The sequence below is a fragment of the Hippopotamus amphibius genome, chromosome 8 (genome assembly GCF_030028045.1).
Source record: "Hippopotamus amphibius kiboko isolate mHipAmp2 chromosome 8, mHipAmp2.hap2, whole genome shotgun sequence".
Taxonomy (NCBI): domain Eukaryota; kingdom Metazoa; phylum Chordata; class Mammalia; order Artiodactyla; family Hippopotamidae; genus Hippopotamus; species Hippopotamus amphibius.
Genome location: NC_080193.1, coordinates 93,259,090 through 93,280,148, shown reverse-complemented (window position 1 = coordinate 93,280,148; position 21,059 = coordinate 93,259,090). Strand labels below are relative to the sequence as shown.

The window sequence follows — 21,059 nt, the reverse complement described above, 5'->3', positions numbered from 1 at the left end:
CACAACTTTCTTCCCTTAGGTCTTACTTTCTTCTTCTATAAATAGGGGATAGGCACTGACATATATACCTTTAGGATTTGTTTTAAGGGTAAAATAAGATATATAAGAAAACTGCCAGAAGAGAAAAGAGATGTCATCCTTAAACCAGAGATTACTTTGTTCTCTGCTCTGCTGGACTACATAGTAATGGTTAGAGGTTTCTCATCTACATGTATCCAATCTCTGGGACAGGAAGTATGATATGTATACACAATGGCAGTGATAACTTATGCCTGATGTGATTCAACCATTCAGTTTTCTGAATTTGAAAGATGTGTTTGTGCACAGAATTTTCACCAGAAAGTTTTTATAGCAAACTTTTTATGTCAGAAGTTTATTTTATTGGTAAAATATTAAATAATATACAGAATTAAAAACTGCACTTACACTTCTGAGAAGAAATAAATCTTGGACAAATTATATGCTTGTTCCTGAGATTCCCTAAATTTATTCCAGTAGCTGTGCACTCAGACAGTACAAACCTTTATAATATAATCCTTTTCACAAAGTATTACAAAGTTTCTGCAGCTTCTTTAGTTGTACACACACACAGACACACACTCACACATGCATATACAACACTCATACACGTATACGCAATACCCACATACATGCATAGAACATGTATGTGTGTGCATTAAAAACAAAGAAAATACAAGTCCCACATTTTAGTTTGCGGTGATAAAACTGTTAGCGGAGGTCTCCAAATTGGTATATAGCAGAGTGACTTGTCACACAGCTGCAAAGACTGTTTCAGTATTTCCATAGTAAACCTCATTTTCTGAGGTATGGTATTTGAGCCTTAAAAAAAACTACATTACACTGAGCAAACCTGACATACAAGGTCTGGAATTTTAATTTTACATATATATTTATATATATATATATATCTTTTTTTAAACAATAGTTTTTATTTTACCAAATTATTAGTTTGAAAAAAAAATGAGGTTTACTGGTTTGACCTATTTTTTTTTTTCACTTCTAAAACTTAAAATATCCTAGAAACTGTCAAGCAATTAGTTTTTAAAGTAGTCTAATTACCTTTGGTATTGTTAAAGAAGAAAAAAATCTAAAATGGCCAAGACATATACTGTACAAATGCAGTAACTGCCTTTAAAAGAAATGCCAAAGAAATGTTATCTTTTAAACAAAATATGTATTTACATTACAGCAGTTTTACTACAGGGACACAGGTATAAAAAAAGAAAATCAGGATACTACATATAAATATGTATGATACGAAAAATATCTCTTAAGTTTGTATGAAAACAGGAGTGCTCCAAATATTTCTTAAAAATTTCCTCCAACAGGTGATAGGTAAGTGTTTAAAATTGAGCTAAGTGCTTTCCTTTTATTTTAAAGTTCATTTCCAAAAGGAGAATAGAGAAATAAAAATATATTAGGTTCTCAATTGAAAACAGTGGGGAAAGGTCTAAGAAAAAAATTCAGTCTCTAAGAATTTCAACTTTAGGACACATTTCTCAGGCAAAAGATTACCAATTTCAACGACAATTTAGCCTAAATAAAGATACCACGAGATTAGACCAGTAGTTTCCACATTCTCTAATCTTTTGACTGTGGAGTGTTTTTCTTTTTGCTTGTTGTGTCCTTTAACTAACATACCATAATTTTCAAGGGTTTCTTTTTGTCTTTAACTAAAGAGAGAATAAAAAAAGTAACCATAGTTTTTAAGACTTCAAGCAAAGTATTGCACTTGCACAGAAAGAAAAGAGAAACATCTTTTTAAACTAAATAGCAGAAACAATCATTCTGGGATTGCAAATAACACATGGTCTAAAAGGTTCAATATTGAAAGCAAACGTGGACCCTGGAGAGCCCACTCCAAACCTGGAATATTATTACAGTAATGTTAAAGCATTTTCCCACCACTGGGAGATACTTCAGCCTTCTTGCTTTAGATTTTTAACATCTTTCTAAATTCTTGCAAATATATTGTTAAATCTCTCGTAATACACATTTTAGGAGGAAATCAAATCAGAACACAAAATCCAGCAAAAAAAAAAAAAAGGAAGGCAAACGTATCATGTTATTATGATTACATAATCTCTGAAGTCATACTTTAGATACCCAATACTTGAAAGTGAAAGTAACACAAGGGACATATACTCTACTAGTTTTAATCCAACTACTTTTTAAAAAAAAAAATATATAAAACTACACTTGAGTATAAAAATATGTCAGCAGATTATACAGCCAACAAAGATCATACACAAAAAATTAAGACTTGAGAGACCTATGAATTGGAAATAACAGTTGACCTAATCCTCAAACTAGTAGGGGGAAAGAGAGGCAGAGACGTCCACTGACAAGGATGGAGGGAACGTGGACAGAGAAGAGAAAAGAGGTGGGGGGAGTAGACAAAACTGAAGACATCACAAAGAACTTCGTTACACAGAAGGGGAAGTGATTTATGTTAAAAATCTGAGAGTGCTTGACAGTCAAAATGTTTTATCACAGTTTCAGAAATTGAACTACTTAAGAAAAAAGAAAACAAACACAAAAGAATAAAACAAAAAACAAAACCCAGAGTCCTTCCCTTGTTACAGTGTACTCATTACAAAAAAAAAAAAAATCAATTTCCAGTAAATTAAGTAGACTCCTGATAAGTGCATAGCTGGGGATTCAGTGACCTCCACCTGTTCAAGAAGCTTTTTTCTACTGTGTGTCACTTGAGGTAATTTGAGGGCCCGGTTAACTGCAAACTGGCTTATCTGTACCTATATGAAGTTTTATGCTGTACTTTATGTGGCTGAGTAGAGGGCCTCTAAATTTTCTATTTTATTCACAATAAAAAGGACATCTTAGAAAACTAGTCATTCACGTACCACTCTCTGTATGGGATAAAGGTTAATTCACAACAAATTTGTACAGAAAATATACAAATGCAATGTTATGGGAGAAAAGGCCCATAAACAGAATTAAGAACTTATTTCTAAGAGTGCGTGTGAAAAATATCCACAACTTACAGTACAGCAAGAGAAAACTAAAAGGCTGAAAATACAATGTTACATAAAAACCTTATGGAAATTCCAAAATTTTAGGTTTCTGCAATAAATGTAAAAATATTCAAGGTGTCATTATTTGGCCTAGCAATACACTATGACAAAAAGAAACACTAGCATATCACAGCTTCTTGGTCATATGACATTTGCTTTGAATAACAAGCAGCTCATTTTTTTTTAAAAGCTGTCATATTCTAACACATCCATTGCAAGTAATACACAACCATGGTAGGAAACCATTTGAGATTATGCTTTGGAGAATAGCAATGTGATATGACTGTTCAGTTTCGTTTTGTTCAAGGAGAATTAATTACCTGCTTCTTTACCTTATACCACAAAACATTAATAGATTAGAAGACAGAGGTTCTAAGACTAGCAGAACACCAGTCTACAGGTGAAATTCCAAAACAATACTGTATTTTACTTACCAAAGATTCCACTAATAAAACCTTGCATGATACTAGAACTTATTCTTCCTTAAAAACAAAACAAAAACACATACCACAATGCAATTCACAGCTACAATTTCCCTCTACCTCATATTTTACCAGCATAATCTTGTAATGTATTCAGAAATACTATCAAACTAAAAAGATATTAACATCTGGTTTCAAAGTTTCCTTTTACTTTAAGCAGATGAGCTGAAAGTCTCTATTGGAAATTCCTCTAACAGTTCTGACCTAAGAACATGAAGATGAATTATATAGTAATCGGTTTTAAGTGATTTTTAAAAATACATAATAAAAGTGTGGTAGAGCTACAACTGCTAACCAACACTCTCTCAATGCATTTTAAAAAGGCACCAATATAAATAAATTTTATAAGTATTTAATACATTAAATTCAGGATCTTAAGACCAGTTACTGTATATTTTAATTATTTTGCAGAAACTGGAAGTTTAAAAACATTTCTAAGATAACTTTCATATACACAAACTTCAATTTCAACCCCCCCCCCCCCATTCTTCTTTTCTTTTGCATTTGGGGAATTTTCTATTTTAGAATAATTTTCATACAGATAGCAGTTACTAAAATAATATATAAAATATAACTAAAGATGACCACAAATGTAACATCCCTTTTTGTAAAATGAACAATTCAAAGTAAAAAAATAATGTATCCAGTACCTTCTATAATCTAAGTTCTGCCTTGAAACGGGCATATAGTTTTTTTATTTGTATTTTTGCAGCCTTTTCTGATCTTTTTCCACCGTAAGGAATCACTTTAAAGATAACATTTGGGAAATAAGTAAAACATTATTTTCATCTAAATGCCTTCACTGATGTAAATTTTGTCAAACATTTATAAAATTTCATAAAAACTTCATGGTTTTGTGAGGTCTACAACTGAGATACAAAAATCATAAAAACAATACCAAGCTCACTAAAACATTCTTGTCTTTCTACATCTGCCAACAAGTACAAGTTAAAAATTTTTCTTTTCTTTATCTTCCTATTCAAAAGTAATTTGTGTTTCTTTCACTTTGGAGGTTACATCAAATTAGCTTAAAGCCTTTTTTTTTTCTTTTTTCAATTCATTGTTTTGATTTGCTCTGGAAGTACATAGTAAAGACTCAAGGTTTAAGTTGAATAGTTGCCACTAGGCCTAAAGACACACTAGTAACTGTAATATTTTTCAATGCAATCTGGTAAAGTAAACCTACTAAGTTGCTCAGGTATTAACTAACTATGATTTTAACTCTCTATAGGCTCTTGCAACACATCCGATCACTCGCATTGCTTTCTTTCATGAATTTTCTTTAGAAGAATGTGTGTGTGTGTGTGTATATGATGCAAGCATACAGCTGCTTGTATGTATGTGGGAGAGACATGCCTACTTGTAGCCATATCTGAATCCTAGTCTCCCATTCTCCCCTTCTGTCCCTCCAGAAAGTTCTCAATGGCATGTTTCAACAACTTGAAATCTCTTCCTATCTGCTTACTGGTCACTTTCACTATTGTAAAAAGCCAGATTAGAATGGCTTTTTCAAAGTGATTGACTACTATCAGAGAGAGGCAGCACATTTCTCTAACAGGAGCTGGAGATGAAATTCTGGGCAAAATTAGGGCAAAGCAATGTGATGAATTTTTGCCAAACTGGAAAATACAAAAGCTAACCCATCTTCATGCCCCTCAACTACTCTGTAATGTGAAATCTCACCTAAGTAAACTGGGCATATAACTGTTATGTAAAACTTGATTTATTTGGTGTCTGAGCCTCATATTTATTTTTAGGTCCTACCACCTTGCATATTTCCTTTTGTGAAGAAGCATGCAAATATAGCCATCCAGAGTTTCCCAGAAAGCACTGTGTCCACAAAAATTCTGTCTAACCTACACATTTGAATTGACCTTGTCCTCATTTGTCCCTGCCACACCCTGAGCCATCTTTACCTCTGTTTGTTCCTTATATGAAGCTACTAAAGTACAAGTATACACTGGTAGCAAATACACTCTCAAAAGTATTAAGTCCCTTCGATAAAAAAAAGATTTTCAAAAAGATGAAATCAGCAAAGGACAGTGCATTAGTACTGTGCTCATAGGGGTCCTATACAACTCTGTAGGTCCACCTAAATTTGGTTTCATCCCAGGGCAGGCAGGTACATGGTTGTTCAGACACTGAAAATAAAAAATAGTAAGCAGGAAAACACATTCATAGATGATGCCAGCAGAAATTCACACATAGCCAAAGTTATGAACATACTGACTGCCATCCAAATGTTTCCTAAAATTGTAGTAAAACACAAAATCACTAAACTTATTTACCTTCCTCTAAAAGGGAAAAAACATGAAATTCCAATTATTTATCAGTGGTTAGGGTAGGTGGGGTGAGGAAGTCTCAAAGACAGGCTTCACCTTTGAATACATTGTATGTTCACAATGTAGTGATATACCAAAGCATGCAAGAAAAAAAAAAAAAAGACAGTTGACATTCTATTTAAAATATTTCACATCTCTGTTTTGGTGCTTTCTCTTAGATTTAAAGGAACAGTGTGGACATTTCTCCAGAAATAATTACCACAGAGGGCTAGTAAAAGAGAGCTGAGTTGTAACCATTTTTGCCTACTTCTAGCTGTATCAGCGCTTAGAAGCTGCTTACATAAGCAGCTGGTAAACTAGAAAATGAGTGAAGAACAGTACTGGGGCCAGATCTGCCTATCTGTCCAAACTTCTCTAGTCTTGCTAATTCTCACATCATTCTATATTAAGAAACAGTTTCGGCATCCCATTTAATGATTTTTTTTACAGCAGTTATCAGTTACTGCTTAACATAATTTTAGTACTCAGAAATGGTTATCAGATAACCCAGTCATGGTCAGGCCTGTCCTCTCTAAACACAAGCAGGGAGTTCTCCCTCAAAGTGTCCCCACCCTCCCCAAAATGAATTTAATCAGTTTCAACCAGTTCCTCCCCTCTAATGCTGTTAGACTGGAAAGAAAAAACAGAGCATTCATAAAAACGAAATAAAAATTTGTACATGAAATATGGCAACGTATGTATGAATTAAAAGAAGAAAAATCCTGTAGTAAGGGATTGAGATTCACTTCTGACAAGAATCTATAAATAGTTGCCTGTTTTTGAGACAGAAAACAAGCTTGGAGGTTCAGTCACATTCTAGACTCCAAGAAGGGTAAAAATAAGTTTTGTTTTTGTCTGTCTTATCTATAGTTAACGTACCGGTTACAAAGAAGTTCCCTTTTCCTTGTACCAAAAGTGGTAAATATCATTATTGAAGAAATACTAGAATAAATAGCCCTAGTTCCATAACCTTATAGGGTTCAAGTTACCACATTCAGGTCAAATTCGCAACTGCTCTGAGGAGATTTTGAAAGAAGTAGCCTATAGCAAGATTTTTAAGACCTTCCACTAGAAGAGTAAAGGATGAACAGACTATGGACGAAACACTGGGTGGTCACAGCTTGAAAAAAAACAGTAAAAAGAGAAATACCAGAAAAGGGATTTCTGAGTGAGTTTTTTTCCCCCTACTGTTAGCCTAATTATATTTTTCTGCTGACTGGTTAACACTGATTAAATGCTGATAAAGTGACAATCATAGGCATACTTTTAGAAACAAACACATATACTCTGCTGCCCTCACATCACAACGTTAAAAGAAGACTTCCCAAACAAATTTAAGAAAAGTAGAGGTCCCTGCTGGAAACTACTGACTGCCTCTTAGCCGCTCTTAGACCATATGTCATTCTGAAAACTAGATACAAATACTATTTGTTAAAGGTGTTAAAAGTAAGGCTGCCAGGGTGTCTATAAAATGCCAGTCATCAAAACTATGGAAAAACAGTGCTTGAGTTTAGAAAAATAAGATCATAGAACCTCAGATGTATTGTAGCTGTCCTTAACTACCTGTAGTTTAAAAGTTCTGCTATATGGTACAGTGTACAATATACCACATTATAAATTCCATAGGGGAAGTAAACATAGAACCCACAACAACAAACTCATCCAAGGAGTTATCACTGAAAGTAATGTGTTTGTGTTCCATGATCTCTAGAGGAAAAAAAAACCAGTTTACATTTGAAACAAATTCTTCTCTGAACAGTACAATTACTTATCCCATTTTAAACTGTGAAAGTCCTACCCAGAAAACGCTAATCTTTCCTGCCTTCAACCATAATCCTGAACATCAGTGGCAAATTATAATCCTTAGGTGAATCTTTATGAATCAAGTGATTATTTTTTTCCCAAAGCATGATATACCTTACATCTATGCATGGCAGAAATGAACTGCTCTTTAATTCCCGCAAAATAAACAAGCCAAGTTGTCAAGAAACAATATCCCCTGTCCCTTCTCTCTTCTGTTTCTTCCTTACAGTAATTAGGCAGAGTAAATGACACTGCGTCCACGAAATAAGAATTAATGACAGTAATAATATTAACAAAAAAAGGGTATGTCAATATCTGAGGAAGGTGGGATTGTAAGTGCAGTATTTCTTCATGTGCAGTTCATTACTTCATAGGGGTCCCCTTTGGAATGAAAAGGCCTAGTGGAATGTGTGCTCCCCTCGAACAATGTGTGATGAAAACTCATAACGGTCCTGGCTTCTGTAGCCACAGATGTTGCATTCCAGTGGGTCCCGGTAGCCATGGCAACCCATGTGAATGGTGTACATGACATGGTCTAGGAAAAGAACTCGACAGTGCTCACACTTGAAGGCCCTAATCTGTTCTCCTTCTCCATTGAAGACCTTGTAGATGTCCTTCAGCGAGCCCTTAGGAGCCTTGGTGGTATCCAAAGCCTTGACATCCTCCTTCATGTAAGCTGGGCTTTGTTTCCGCTTGGGATTTAAGGCTGGGTTTCCTTGGTAGGACTGGTGGTCATCATGGCTGCTTTCTGAGTCAGTAGAATCTAGGCAGCTATTGCTGGGAGAGGCCTCTCTTTCCTGGGGTCGACTCTTTGGTCTGATGAGAGAGATAGGGCCATCCATGTTGTTTTCATGACTATCGGAGGTTTCCCTGCTAATGGGTCTTTCTATCCTATTTGGATGATAGACCTGAGAATAAGCTGAGCTTATAACTGGGGCCACCTCAGCGATTGTGCTTGGCGGGTGCTGCATCAGAGGGTGAAGGGCCTCAGCTCCAAGGTAGGTGATTGCATTGTTGATGGCTTGGTCCATCATATGAGACTGCATCAGCTCAGCCTCCTTCTCATATGTTAAGTTCATATCAAAGTGAATGTCTGGGTAGCTGAATCGCATGAGCTTCTCCCCTGAAAAGGAGACGGGGAGAAAAATATAAAAGAAGAAGAAAAAAAAAAAGAATACAACAAAATGAGTGGTTGGGCTAAAAATATAAAAGTACAAAGTTAACTAATCACTTCCATTTTCCATAATATGGTATACCTTACTCTTTAGATCAAGTATTTAGGCTCTTTAATTCTGCTGAGACTCACAAATACTCTTAACCTATAAAGAGAATTAGTAATAAAAATTTCACAAGCCATTTGCACTTGTTCTAATGCCATCATGAAAATGCATCTAGCCTGAAAGGTATGATTGAGTGTGTGTTATCTTATTTTCATTCTCTATTAAAATTTCCACTTGTCTAGAGCTCAGCTGCTATAGGAAAAAGAAGAAATACCAGGTGAAAATAAGTCACAGATAATACTTTTTTGCATATTTTAAACATCAGTGACCATGCCTCAAAGATCACAAAAGTGAGAGTGATCTGGTTATATTACCTGTTAACTCACTATTGTGTAGGGTTAATCTGGTTGATTTAGCTGCTATATTAGAGAAAGATTATAGATCCAATACATGTCATTCTGGAAAATTTTTAAATGCCACAATTAAAACACTGTTAAAAGTTGTATTGTCTGATAAATTGAATGAAAATTAGGGCTATATAAAAATAGGGTATTTCCCAAAGCACTTCCTTATAAACTTGGAAAATATTATGTTTCATTGTTTTGCTTCTTGAAATGGCTAATTATTCATTTTTGCAACACCCCTTTCTTATTTAGACACATGTGCAATGCTGCTGGTATGTATGTATACCCATTGTTAGTTTTCTATACATTTTCTTACCTGAAGGATATTTGTAGTTTTCCCTTTACCATTTACTTCAACTAATTTCATTTTACTTCAATATATTACTTCAACATAATATCTAACATTAACAATAAAAGAGTCTGGTGCATGAAATAGGCGTTTAAATTTTTCTCCTTCAAATATTGCCAGCTTTGGATAGAATATTTTATCTTTTAAAAATTCTGCCACTAAAACAATGTGTTCTCCTACTAATAAGTTACTTTGATAGGTAAATCTTACAGATAAATGCTTCTTTAAAATATATGTGACGTTCTTAGAAACGTTTAGCATGTTGTTGTAGGTGTCTAACATGTCACACTGACCCACAGAACTGTGCTCTGGGAAAACACTTTCATGTGGCTGGTATAATTTCAGGTTTGAAGAAAGGTCCCCCAGGTGAGATGAAGATAAATGATCAGAGCAAGGAAAATGGAAGAAAAAATATGATGAGTAATTATCTCGTAGCGTACAATCAAGATCTTGCAATGTCAATTGTTTAAAAGTTAAGCAGGACAAACGTAATCTATAGTCTCAAAGCATTTACAGTTTGGAGGGAATGACAACAATTTAAGGACCATGTACAATACAGTGTGATATGTGCTATGGGGTCAAATAAAAGGAACACATAACTCATAGTAAAAGAAAACTTCTTGAAGAAAGTGACAGCAGGGAGAAGAATGTGATGACAAATATTAGCCAAGTAAAGGAACGGTGGGGGTTAGAGCAGCTGGGAGGAAGGCGCAAAGGCAGGAGGGCATGACTCATCCTAGGGATTACTTACACTTTGCATATGGCTGAGAATGGAAATAGATGAGAAAGATGGCATCAGATAATATAGGGCTCATTCAACAGCTAAGGAATTTGAATTTTATCCTGAGAGCACTAAGAATTGAAAGGGTTAAACAGGGAAGTGACTTAACTAGATATTTATTTAGCAAGATGGTTTAGGAAGTTGTTGCTGTAGAGATGTAGAGATCATGGTGGCTTCAACTAGTAGAGTGGCAGTGGAAATGGAGAAAATTTGATGGAATGGAGAGAATTTTAGAAAATGGTGCTCAGACTTGGTGATTATCTAGACATAGAGAATGAGAAAAAGAAAGGTTAAGTATGAAGCCCAGGTTTCTGGCCTGGGAAACTTAGTGGATGGCAATGGGATAGAAAAGATGGTGAATTCAGATTAGGGAAGTCTGTGAGTAATAGTCATGTCTAATAAGTATTGAGATACAGTCTCAAACTCAGGAGAGAGATCTGGCTTTGAGATACAGATATGAGAGTCATCAGTTGATAGTAACTACTGAAGCCCTGGGAATAGATGATATCGCCCAGGCATAGGTAAAGTGTGAAAAAGAGAAGGTCAAAAATAGAACCTGGAAGAACATCCAGATTTTTATGTTTGCCCATAGACTAGGGCAAGTGTGATTTGAGCCCCAAGCTTAGAGAGCCCTGGGCCTTGCTCCTCATGGAATAAGAAATGTGTAGGGCCAAGGGAATGTGCCTATCTGGAGCTTATACTCTGGGTACCCAGGACCTCAGAATGCCTTTTCCAAATGGCCGGGAGCTTGCATTGAGTATTGCACAGTCCTCGTCATAGGGTCCCTTCTCCCTAGTACCAACTGTGCTGCTGGCACGTCCACTCTTAGGCCTGAAGAATGGTCAATACACTACTCTTTATGTGCTGTGTTGGAAGTGCAATGCGAAAAGAACTTGGATGTGCAGGCTAAAGTGTCTACACATACGTGCATGAGGCCTCTTTTGGCTACTGGACAGAATCAGGAGTGGGTTTAAAAGAGGCTGGAGGCCGGGGATGGGGTGGGGGTTGGTTCTGTTCATGCCTCCAGGATCTGATATGGAACTCCAAGGAATCTGAGAATTCTGTATTTATTTGAACTCAGTCTTCCAGATTAGGAGGTTAGAACACAATAGTTTTTAAGCCTGACTGATAACATTAAAATATTTAGGCATATGACTTGAGGCCTCCATTAGTACTGTTACCCCATTTGCATAACTGTTCGGGGTAAATCCATGAAGAAGACTGAGAAAGAACAGTCAGAGAAGCTGGAAGAAATGCAAGAGAGATCAATGTCATAGAAACCAAGGAAAGAGAGTGTTTCCAAAGGAATTAACTCTTCAGCAGTGCAAATGCTCTCTAGGTTTAAGATGGTCTAAAAAGGTTCCTCTGGACTTGACACTATGAAGCTAGTGGAGACGTCAATGAGAAGAATTTCAGTAGCTCACGAGGAAGAAAGCCAAATTGTATAGACTGGGGAATGAGTAGAAAGAAAGAAGTTATAGAGAGCAAGCCTAGAGAACTCTTTCAACAACTACATCTTTGAAGAGAAGGAAAATGTTAGGTAGTAGCTGGAAAGAGACCTGGGTTTGAGGTTAGATGATGAGAATTTATCACATTGAATGCCAAAATAAAAATGCCAATAGACGAGAGAGGTTAAAAATATATGTTAGAGAGGGGGAAAGTAATAGTGTAAGTTATCTGGGGGATGGGATAGGAGAGCACTGGAGCACAAGAAAAGGAATTAATCAGAAAGAAGGATGCTTCTTTCATTAATAAAGAAGAAAGCATTCACATGGATGCACGTGATCCTACAGGATTAGTGATATTATATTGAAATCATTTCAACTGATTTTTATTTCCTATGAATCTAGATGTAATACCACCAAGGAGTGAGATACCATGTTTTGGGAGGGTAGAGAAAAGTTGAAATGCCCATAGTGGTGAGTAGGAGAGAAGGCTGTTCAGGATGAATTAATATAGCTGCTGTATAGTAGGGATGGGACAACTGATATTTGAGGTCAGTTACTCATTTATTTATAGTGATACCAATTCATAAGGCTGTGGGATGTTCTCTAAAATTACTAGCAGCTATGTAGATGTGGAGAAGAGGCTCAGCTGGCTTCGTTAGAGAGTGGGATTTTACTAGAAGAAAGAAGGACAACAAGACAAGAGAGTCATGGAATCTAAATTGAATAAGAAAAGAGAGGAGGAAACAGATATACAGAAAGTTCAAGGATCACTGGTCTAGAGGGCTTGATGCAATTAAAGAACAGCATTTAACTGAGGGACATGATAAAAAGAAATTTACAATGTGTAGAATGATGAAATTTCTCATTTCAAAAGACATCATAAAAACAGTTACTATGCAATTATTCAGTTGACCCTCAAACAACATGGGTTTGAACTGAGTGGGTCCACTTATAGGAGGATATTTTGAACAGTAGATACTATCGTACTACATGATCCATGGTTAGTTGGATCCACGGATGCAGAATAGTGGATAGGGAGGAGCTGTGTATAAGGAGGGCCAACTGTTAGTTATATGCAAATTTTCTACTGCACGAGGGTCATGGCCCCTAATCCCTGTGTTGTTCAAAGGTCAACTGTGTATTACAGTAGGATAGAATCCAGATAAAGAAAAAATACCATCAAATTCTAATAAAAATCTAATGTCCTTATTTTAGAATCAAAATGTAATTTAAAAAAATCTATCCCTCTTTTCTAAGGAATGTAATCAAATCAAATCGAGAGGAGCATTTCTAAATCATAAGAAACATAAAAGTATTACAGAGAGCACAACTAAATAAATTCAGAAAATAGAAAATAATTTCATATTTTTCCAACTACACTCGTGTCTAGTTGAGACGTAGACATTTAATGGACATCCATCAAATCAATCAATTTTAGAATCAGATGAACTGGCATTTTAGAAAGTTATTCATAAACAGGAAGAAAGAGAGACGGAGAAGTAACAGTAACTTAGGGATCAAGGCAGATCTGAGTATACTCTCAGGGCTAGTTTTAAACTGACCCAGTATAAACTATGACCCTTCAGCATTCTTTCAATGAACTCTGTCAATTAATCCCTCCAGTTTGTCTTAAAGTGATATTTTGGTGATTTGTTAGTTCTTCAACTTTAGATTGAAATCTTCTCTAAGTGTTTAATGGAGTAGGAGAATTGTATCACCCTTTCCTCCCTGAAACAACCAAAGAAAAGATTTTTTCTTGGTCACTACTCAACCCTCACAAGGATGTTCTACAATGCGTTTTGACACTAGGATATGAGAATCTTTATTTTTCTCTTCTAATTTTTACTCTATATAAGTCTATAAGAATATATATATTGCATATATAATTAATGACAATTCTTTATATTGAATCTGTTATTCATTCAGTTTTTTTTAAAAAAACTAGATGCTTCTATATCCTCAGAGATACTTAATGACTTACAGTATGCAGAATGATGGCAACTCTGAGTGTATCAAAGAATATCTGAGGGCTTGGAAATGAAAAAGGAAAGTCTAATACATCACATTCAATCTTTTCAGTTTAAAATTGTAGGCTACATGAAAACAAAGATCAAAATATGAACTGTAGATTCAAATATGAAACATCTTGAATGTAGGTTGCGGCATTATTTATTTTAATGCAGAATTAAAATTCTCCTCATTCTAGATTAAATACTAAAAGCATTAACATCGTATAAAGAAAACAGCTTAAAAACCTGGTGCTAATGCAAATTTTAAAAGATTACAAAACTGGCTAATAGTCTACTACATCATTTCCCTTAAGTATTGTTGTCTGTTATTTCACTTTATAATATTTCATTTTGAGATAGCAATTGACTACTATCACTCTTTCCTTCATTTCTCTTTCTTAGGCCCATATGCCTACGGGTATATAGTGTGTGTGTCTGTGAGACTGTGTGTGTAAATGTGGTACACGCAGGGTAGCATAATGGAGAAAAGAGATGGGGTTTATTTCATGAACTGAAATACACCATATATATTTCTAGCACATGGGAACATGGCTTTGCTCATTAAAATCAGCTTTTACAGAAATAAAACCCTTTGTAATGCTTACCCACAAACTTTTGTGGAGTGGAGCTTTTACGTTTTCCCATATTCCCTGTGAGCTTCTCTATGACAGCAGGTCTCTCAAAAGGCACCAGAGAAATATTGTTGTCCATAATAGGCTCTTGTTCCTTACAATCGTCCATAGGAGGTACTATATAAAACCATACAAAAAATGTAATCTGATAATTTCTTCAACATTTAAAAAGATACAAAGCTGGACTTGCCACTTCAATATGTGTTATACGAACATAAGCTAGTATGCTTGAATAAAAGCAAGTAGAAAGAATAACCTCTGCTGTTAAAGTACACCCTCTAACTTTACTCACATACACACAGAGAGGATTTGTTTTTATCCAAGTCTCTCTCAGATCAATGACATAAACTGTTGCCACTATTGGTGGCCAACATGTTCTTCTTGTTTCTCATCTTATTCCTCTGAAAGTGTTTTTAACATTGATTAAAATCAATACTACTTTAAGACTGCACTGTTCTCAAGGCTTTTGGAGTTTATTTTTCTAAAACAATTTAAGTCAACTTGTTTTGGAGGAAAGCTTACACAGACACACAGAAGAGCAGCATAATATTTAATCAGTGTTTTTTTCACCCATATATTTTCCTGTAACAGATTTTCTACTTGATGAGCTGAGTGAGCTGTGAGCCCTACTGGCAGTAGCTACATACCTGCACAAAGCAGCCTTCATGAAGGAGATCCAATTTTGAACATGTCTATGCATAGTAAACAGTGACAGCTTTATGATTGTAATTTATTTTAAAAAGAGCTCTTCAGCAGGATAAAAGAATCCATTTCCAAATTGGCATATTTGCTCACTAAACTACTGCTTTAATTCACTTGACATTAACTCTTCAGTTCTGCTCCCTCTTTATCCCATTTGTCTAAGTTGCTGTGGGCTAATATATTAGCTCATAGATATTGACATTAGATATTGACATTTATGGTGTAGACACAGAACTTATAAAAGTTGTTTTTGAATAAAAATACTGTCAAAGGACGTTTAAAGAGAGAGTAACATCGGAGACAGATCAGATCAGTTGATTAAAACCAACATTCACAGCAAAGACCATGACTTTATTGCTTTCTCCAACTGTATTTGTGCCAGCACTGTTTGGAAATCTTACGGTTTCATATTGTAGGATATCTTTACTTGTTCATCATGCACTGTAAAGTGATTTGTTTTGCTCCTTTCATTTGTAAAGGGATAGCCCCACTGTGTGAAACACAATGCATTATCCTTTGTAAAGGCAGACACTAAAAGTGAGAAAGCAAGAGATGAAAGTTAAGAAAATCCAGTGCACAATTCAGGTGACCTATTTAATAACCAATACAGGTTGCTGATTTTGAAGAAATGAAAAATAGCATCAGAAAATGTTTTTGTAATTCAGACATGTTTAAAGACATCGACATTCAATCTAAGTTTTGGGTTAACCTAGTATGGCCAGGTGGATGGGCCAGAAAAATTCAATCTTCAATCTCTGTTTTAATGGCAAAGGATTCTGTAATTATTGGATGTTAATTTGGAAAAAAAATTCCAAGAGGAGGCTTACAAACACTTAGGTCATTTTCTATACTGATACAATGCATGATATACAAGTGCCAAAAGTATATTTGTTTATACATATATATACTTTTTGTATATTTGTTTATATATGTATACATGCAACATACATACACCATTATGTCCTTTCTTAGCAACAACTAAAATAAGAGAAAAAAACTTAAAAAGAAAAGCAAAGAAAGAATGACCATAGAATTCAAACAAGGGGGGGGGTGGTCAGGAGGATGGCATGGCAGTGGTAATGTGGAGGGGAGCCATGCAATTAGATACAGATTACTGTCAAAATTTTGACTTTTGTTTTAGGTGTTGAATTCACAGACGCTTACTACATTATTAAAAAATAACTATATAACTGAAAAACAGGCTATGAATGGACCAAAGATGAAAACATGTCATGAACCAAGATCCGAAACGAAAGAAGGAAAGAAAAAAAAAAAGTTTGTTGTTGTAAATTTTGCTAAAAAACAGCAAAACTGGTTAACAGGGTTTGCCCCAAAATCGAATATACTAATTAGTTTTGAAATGAATAGTCTAAAACTTGGCAGTTTTGCTCTAAGTCTCACCTTGAATTTTCATATTTGCACACACTTAACACTCAAAACGAAACCTGGGTGTGGGAACTGTCCCACACCACATCCACCTCAATTCAGGTGATCTGTCCCAAGTTCAATGAAGCTCATGTGAACTGAAAACAATGATTTTGGCAGAGCTCTGGTCTAACTTCTACTTCACAACAGTCCTTTACATATCAAATGTTAGTCTTGTTTCTATCATACTGGTAATAATAATAACAACAACAGATTCACCCTATGTGCTAAGTACTGTTTTAAGGCTTTCCATTTGATAATTGAATTAATGCTTTCAACAACCCCCTGAGATAGGTACAATTACCATCTCCATTTTACAGATGAGGAAACAAAGACACAAAGATGTAATTTTCTCAGCATGTTTTTTTTTTTCTAAAAATTGAAGTATAGTTGATTTACAATGTTTTTTTTCAAAAATATTTTGATTGAAGGATTTTCTTAGTGTTTATATCTAATTAGCAGGGAATATGAGTAGAACCTAGGTGGTGTGACTCCGAGCCTGGGCTGTTAGCCACTATTTGATTGTTGACTATGTATAAAGAAGTTTAAAATATTTTTAAGGTCTGCCATTGAGAAATGATCTGATACATTTTATATATTATGTAACTAATCTGAATTACTTGCTTTCATGGATCTGGGTGCAACTCATCAAAGTGTTTCTAGATAAATATTGATTGAAACACAAAACAAATTCTCTAGCTAATTCAATAATGCATTAATCGCATTGTGAGACATCAGGTAAAGCTAAGAAAATACTAATATGCAAACTTCACTTGTTAGAACAAACGTCATAACCAAATATCTTCCCTGACCTTATTTTTGAAGTTATAATCAGGGTAAAATTTATTTATCCTTGCATTATTTCATTATCTCATCACACTGATAAATCATAAAGATAGAACCATACAAGGGTTCCCAACATAGCTATTTGGCCAAACAATCCACTCAAATTTCAAATTCCAAGAAGATACAGTCTGAGGGACCTAGATTAGGTCACGTGTCCATCCCCCCACCAGAAGAGGACAGAGCAGCTAGATTGACAGTCCTACCAAGGCTTCAGCCAATGGGAGAGGACAGCTCTCTAAAGGAAAATGGAAGTCTTGTTAACTACAGGAGGAGGAGGCCATGTATGACAAGAAAAACAACAGATGTCTTCTGTTTTGTCAGAAATTTCCTCCATGTTGTGGAACACAAACTTTTCATTTATCTTAATGATATTCTTGACAACACTGGACAGTGCCCATACTTGAAATCACTCTTTCCATTTTCCCTTCCTCTGGTCTTACTTGGCTTCATTGCTCTTCTTTTTTTCCCCTCTTCCTAATGTGTTCTTGGCTTTCTAGATGTCTCACTCTATGCTTACCCTTATAACCTTATAAAACCTATTACTTTAGGCTACCACCTACCTAGTGATGGCTCCCACATCTTTACTGCCTACCGAGACTTCTCTTAAGAGCTCGAGGTCTATGTATTCAACTTCCTTCTAGATAATTTCACTTGGCTGTCTTAGATGCCTAAAAGATAATGTGTTCAAAAACTGAAATCTCTATTTCCTCCCCAAACTTTCTCTTATTTTCCTAATTTCCATCTCAGTGAATGGCACTACTATCTACCTGGTCATCCATGGTAGACACTTGTGGCAATTCCTAGATGTTTTCCTTTCACCCAGTCTCCTGCCCCTCCTCCTCCCTATCACATCTCCTTATATATGTATGCACAGAGGTACCAAGTATCTTAGCTCCTACACCTATAGTTGCTCTCAGTTATCTAACTGTTCTGCACACTGCTGGCTACTAAGCCCAACTCAACCAATCAGGAGACTGTTGCAATGGTCTGCTTGGCCCTATTTTGACTCTTCTGATCCATCTCCCACATTTCTAGAAATAAAATGTAAATGTAATAATATTTTTAGGGTAAAGTACAAAATTCTTTCCTTAGCACAATAGGCCCTTGATGCCCTGTTTGCTGCCTCTCTCTCTAGGCCTTATCACCTTCCAATTTTTCTTACCTTTACCAACTAGGCTCTAATGATACATAAGTATTTCTAGGTCCTTAACCTACCATGCTCTTTTAGACTTCTATTTCTTCACACATGCTGTTCTCTCCACATGAAACACCCTTTTCCATTTATTTGGCTGGCTATTCTGCCTTTCAAAACCCCAGTCAAACATAATTTTCCCTAGAAATTCCTCTCGGACACCCACTGTGATTTAGATATCTGTCCTCTGTGCCCCCACAATGCTTCTCACTCAATGTTGTAACTGTTGGTTTACTGGTCTATTTCTTCCAGTAGTTGGTAAGTGACCTTGGATAGGGACTGCATTTTATTTGACTCTGTGTCTTTAGTACCTTTTATGGTGTGAGACAAATGGAATAGTCAACGGATGTTTACTAAACATCTTAATGAAGGAAATGTTGTCACCCACTGGAAACAGGTTGAAGAAGCTTACTAGGAAGTTTAAAGGTTCCCATTTATGTCTCTATCCTTGGAACAAAGAAATTCCCTTTACCAAATAATTCAAACCGTAAACTGAAGAATATATATTCTTGCTTTAAAGTTGGCTGTCTTTCTGGTTCACACTTTCATTTTTGTCTTCAGGCAAGGAGGAAAAGCTAATTACATACTTCGCTTTTTAGAGCTTTTCCTTCAAGCTGAGAAGACTTGAAAAATGAGCATAAAATAACTTTCAAATAAGATAATCTGCCATAAAACCCAATTCATTATTATCTTTACTTCCAAAACTACAAGTCATTAATTTCCTCCTTTTCCATCAAACTTAAGGACTTTTGATTCTAACTCGTAAATATGCCTTCAATGCTTCATCGTTTTCTCCTGCTGCTCCTCTTCGTCTTTCCTTGGCATTCTCACACCTAGTCTCTCCTCACACTCCAGTCAGGCATCTATCCTCTGTTCTACATCCGTGACACTGTTCTTTGTAAGAGACGAATTTGATTACCCCAATGACATTCAAACACTGGATTAGCATGTAAAAGCTCTACCTTTGCATCACAACCAATTATTTTAGTCTCATTTCCTACCACCCCTTTAACTCCAGCTGTGTTCAACGTTCAGAAACTTGTTAATGTTCTTTTATACCTCCAAGTCTTAGCCTATGGTAACTTCTCTCCCTGGAATGTATACTTTCTGTGTATCTATCAGATCTATGCAATTTTTCTCATCCTTGCGTATGGATCAAACACTTCATTTAAGAAGCTTTCCTTGACTTTTCCAGTCAGCGTTAGGTCACTTTTGCATCTGTGCTTCTGGAGAAGTGTATATTCACCTTTATTAGACCCTTTGTTTTATTTTATTTATCTTATATGTATTTCCTACCAGACTACAAACATAAGAACAAAATTGTGTCCATTATCTTTATATTCCTAGAACATGCCATAGAGCTTGGCACATAGCAAGCCCTCGATATATGTTTCCTGAATGAAGTGAATGAAAGTCTCTTTGACTTTGGATGCTTCCTCACTAGAAGGAACCAACATGGGGAAGAACATATTTTGGGAAAGAAAGATTAGGAAATGTAACAAGGTCAGATATAAAAAAGAAAGAACAGCAGTTAACTACAAAGAGCTAATGGCCGACCACAGAGATGGCAACCCCCGTATCTATACTGCTAACAGAAAAGACAAAATAACAGACATGATGTGATAGGACAGTAAGAGAGGGAAGGGTGTAAATATGAATTTCACTGTGGCTCTGTCAAAAACGAGACACATGCCCAGCCACGTATGTGAGACAGGTTAATAATGAACTCCAGCAGCATTTTATCTGTGTTGTCTCTCTTATAACATTTATCAACTCCTACCTCATACAGTCAGTTCCCCATTAAGCATGTTAACAAAAGGAAGCATAGATTAACGATAATCTCAATTTATTATTACAACACACCTAGAAAAAGTACAGGATGAAATAGCAATAATATAAACTTGAATGGTTAAAACTCCATCCATTATTGAAGAACAAATATTTGGGTCTATAAATGATATCAAAACCTACCTGCCCCCTCCCGTACACACACACACTCCCTCTTGGCTTGTTCCCTGCTTTACCCAATACCTGAGTGTCTTTCCCACTTTCCTCACTCTTCTAGTTTCAGAGGTATCCGTAAAGGCCTTTGCCTGTCAAGGGCTAAGCAATCTGGGAAACAGGGGTTGATGCTGAGGCTGCAGTCGTTCAGAAGTCTTTTTACCCCAAAATATACCTGTTTAAATTTTTTGGCATCACTTAAGCTATAGCTGATTAATCTATCAACAGATAGTTACATGTTGACTATAATTATTTATGTACACCTTACCTCCCTATAACAATATAAAGTTTTTTAGCAGAGATTCTATTTCTTATTCACATGTGTTTGCAACACAGTTTCATAGATAACTGTGAATGGAAAAATTAGTTAATACAACTAATAATCCAA

General features: G+C 35.6%; 1 protein-coding gene across 14 annotated transcripts in view; it reads right to left on the bottom strand.

The window, feature by feature from the left end:
• Window positions 1–370: 370 nt before the first annotated feature.
• IKZF2 (IKAROS family zinc finger 2) overlaps window positions 371–21,059 on the bottom strand; it is a 164,131-nt gene continuing 143,442 nt past the window's right edge. For all 14 annotated transcript variants that reach the window (XM_057744949.1, XM_057744951.1, XM_057744943.1 and 11 more), the window contains 2 exons: window positions 14,479–14,622; window positions 371–8,785 (listed from right to left, as the gene is read on the bottom strand). In XM_057744949.1, coding sequence (XP_057600932.1) covers window positions 8,061–8,785; window positions 14,479–14,622 — 869 coding nt within the window. In that variant the 3' untranslated portion in view covers window positions 371–8,060. The remainder of the gene's footprint in view (window positions 8,786–14,478; window positions 14,623–21,059) is intronic.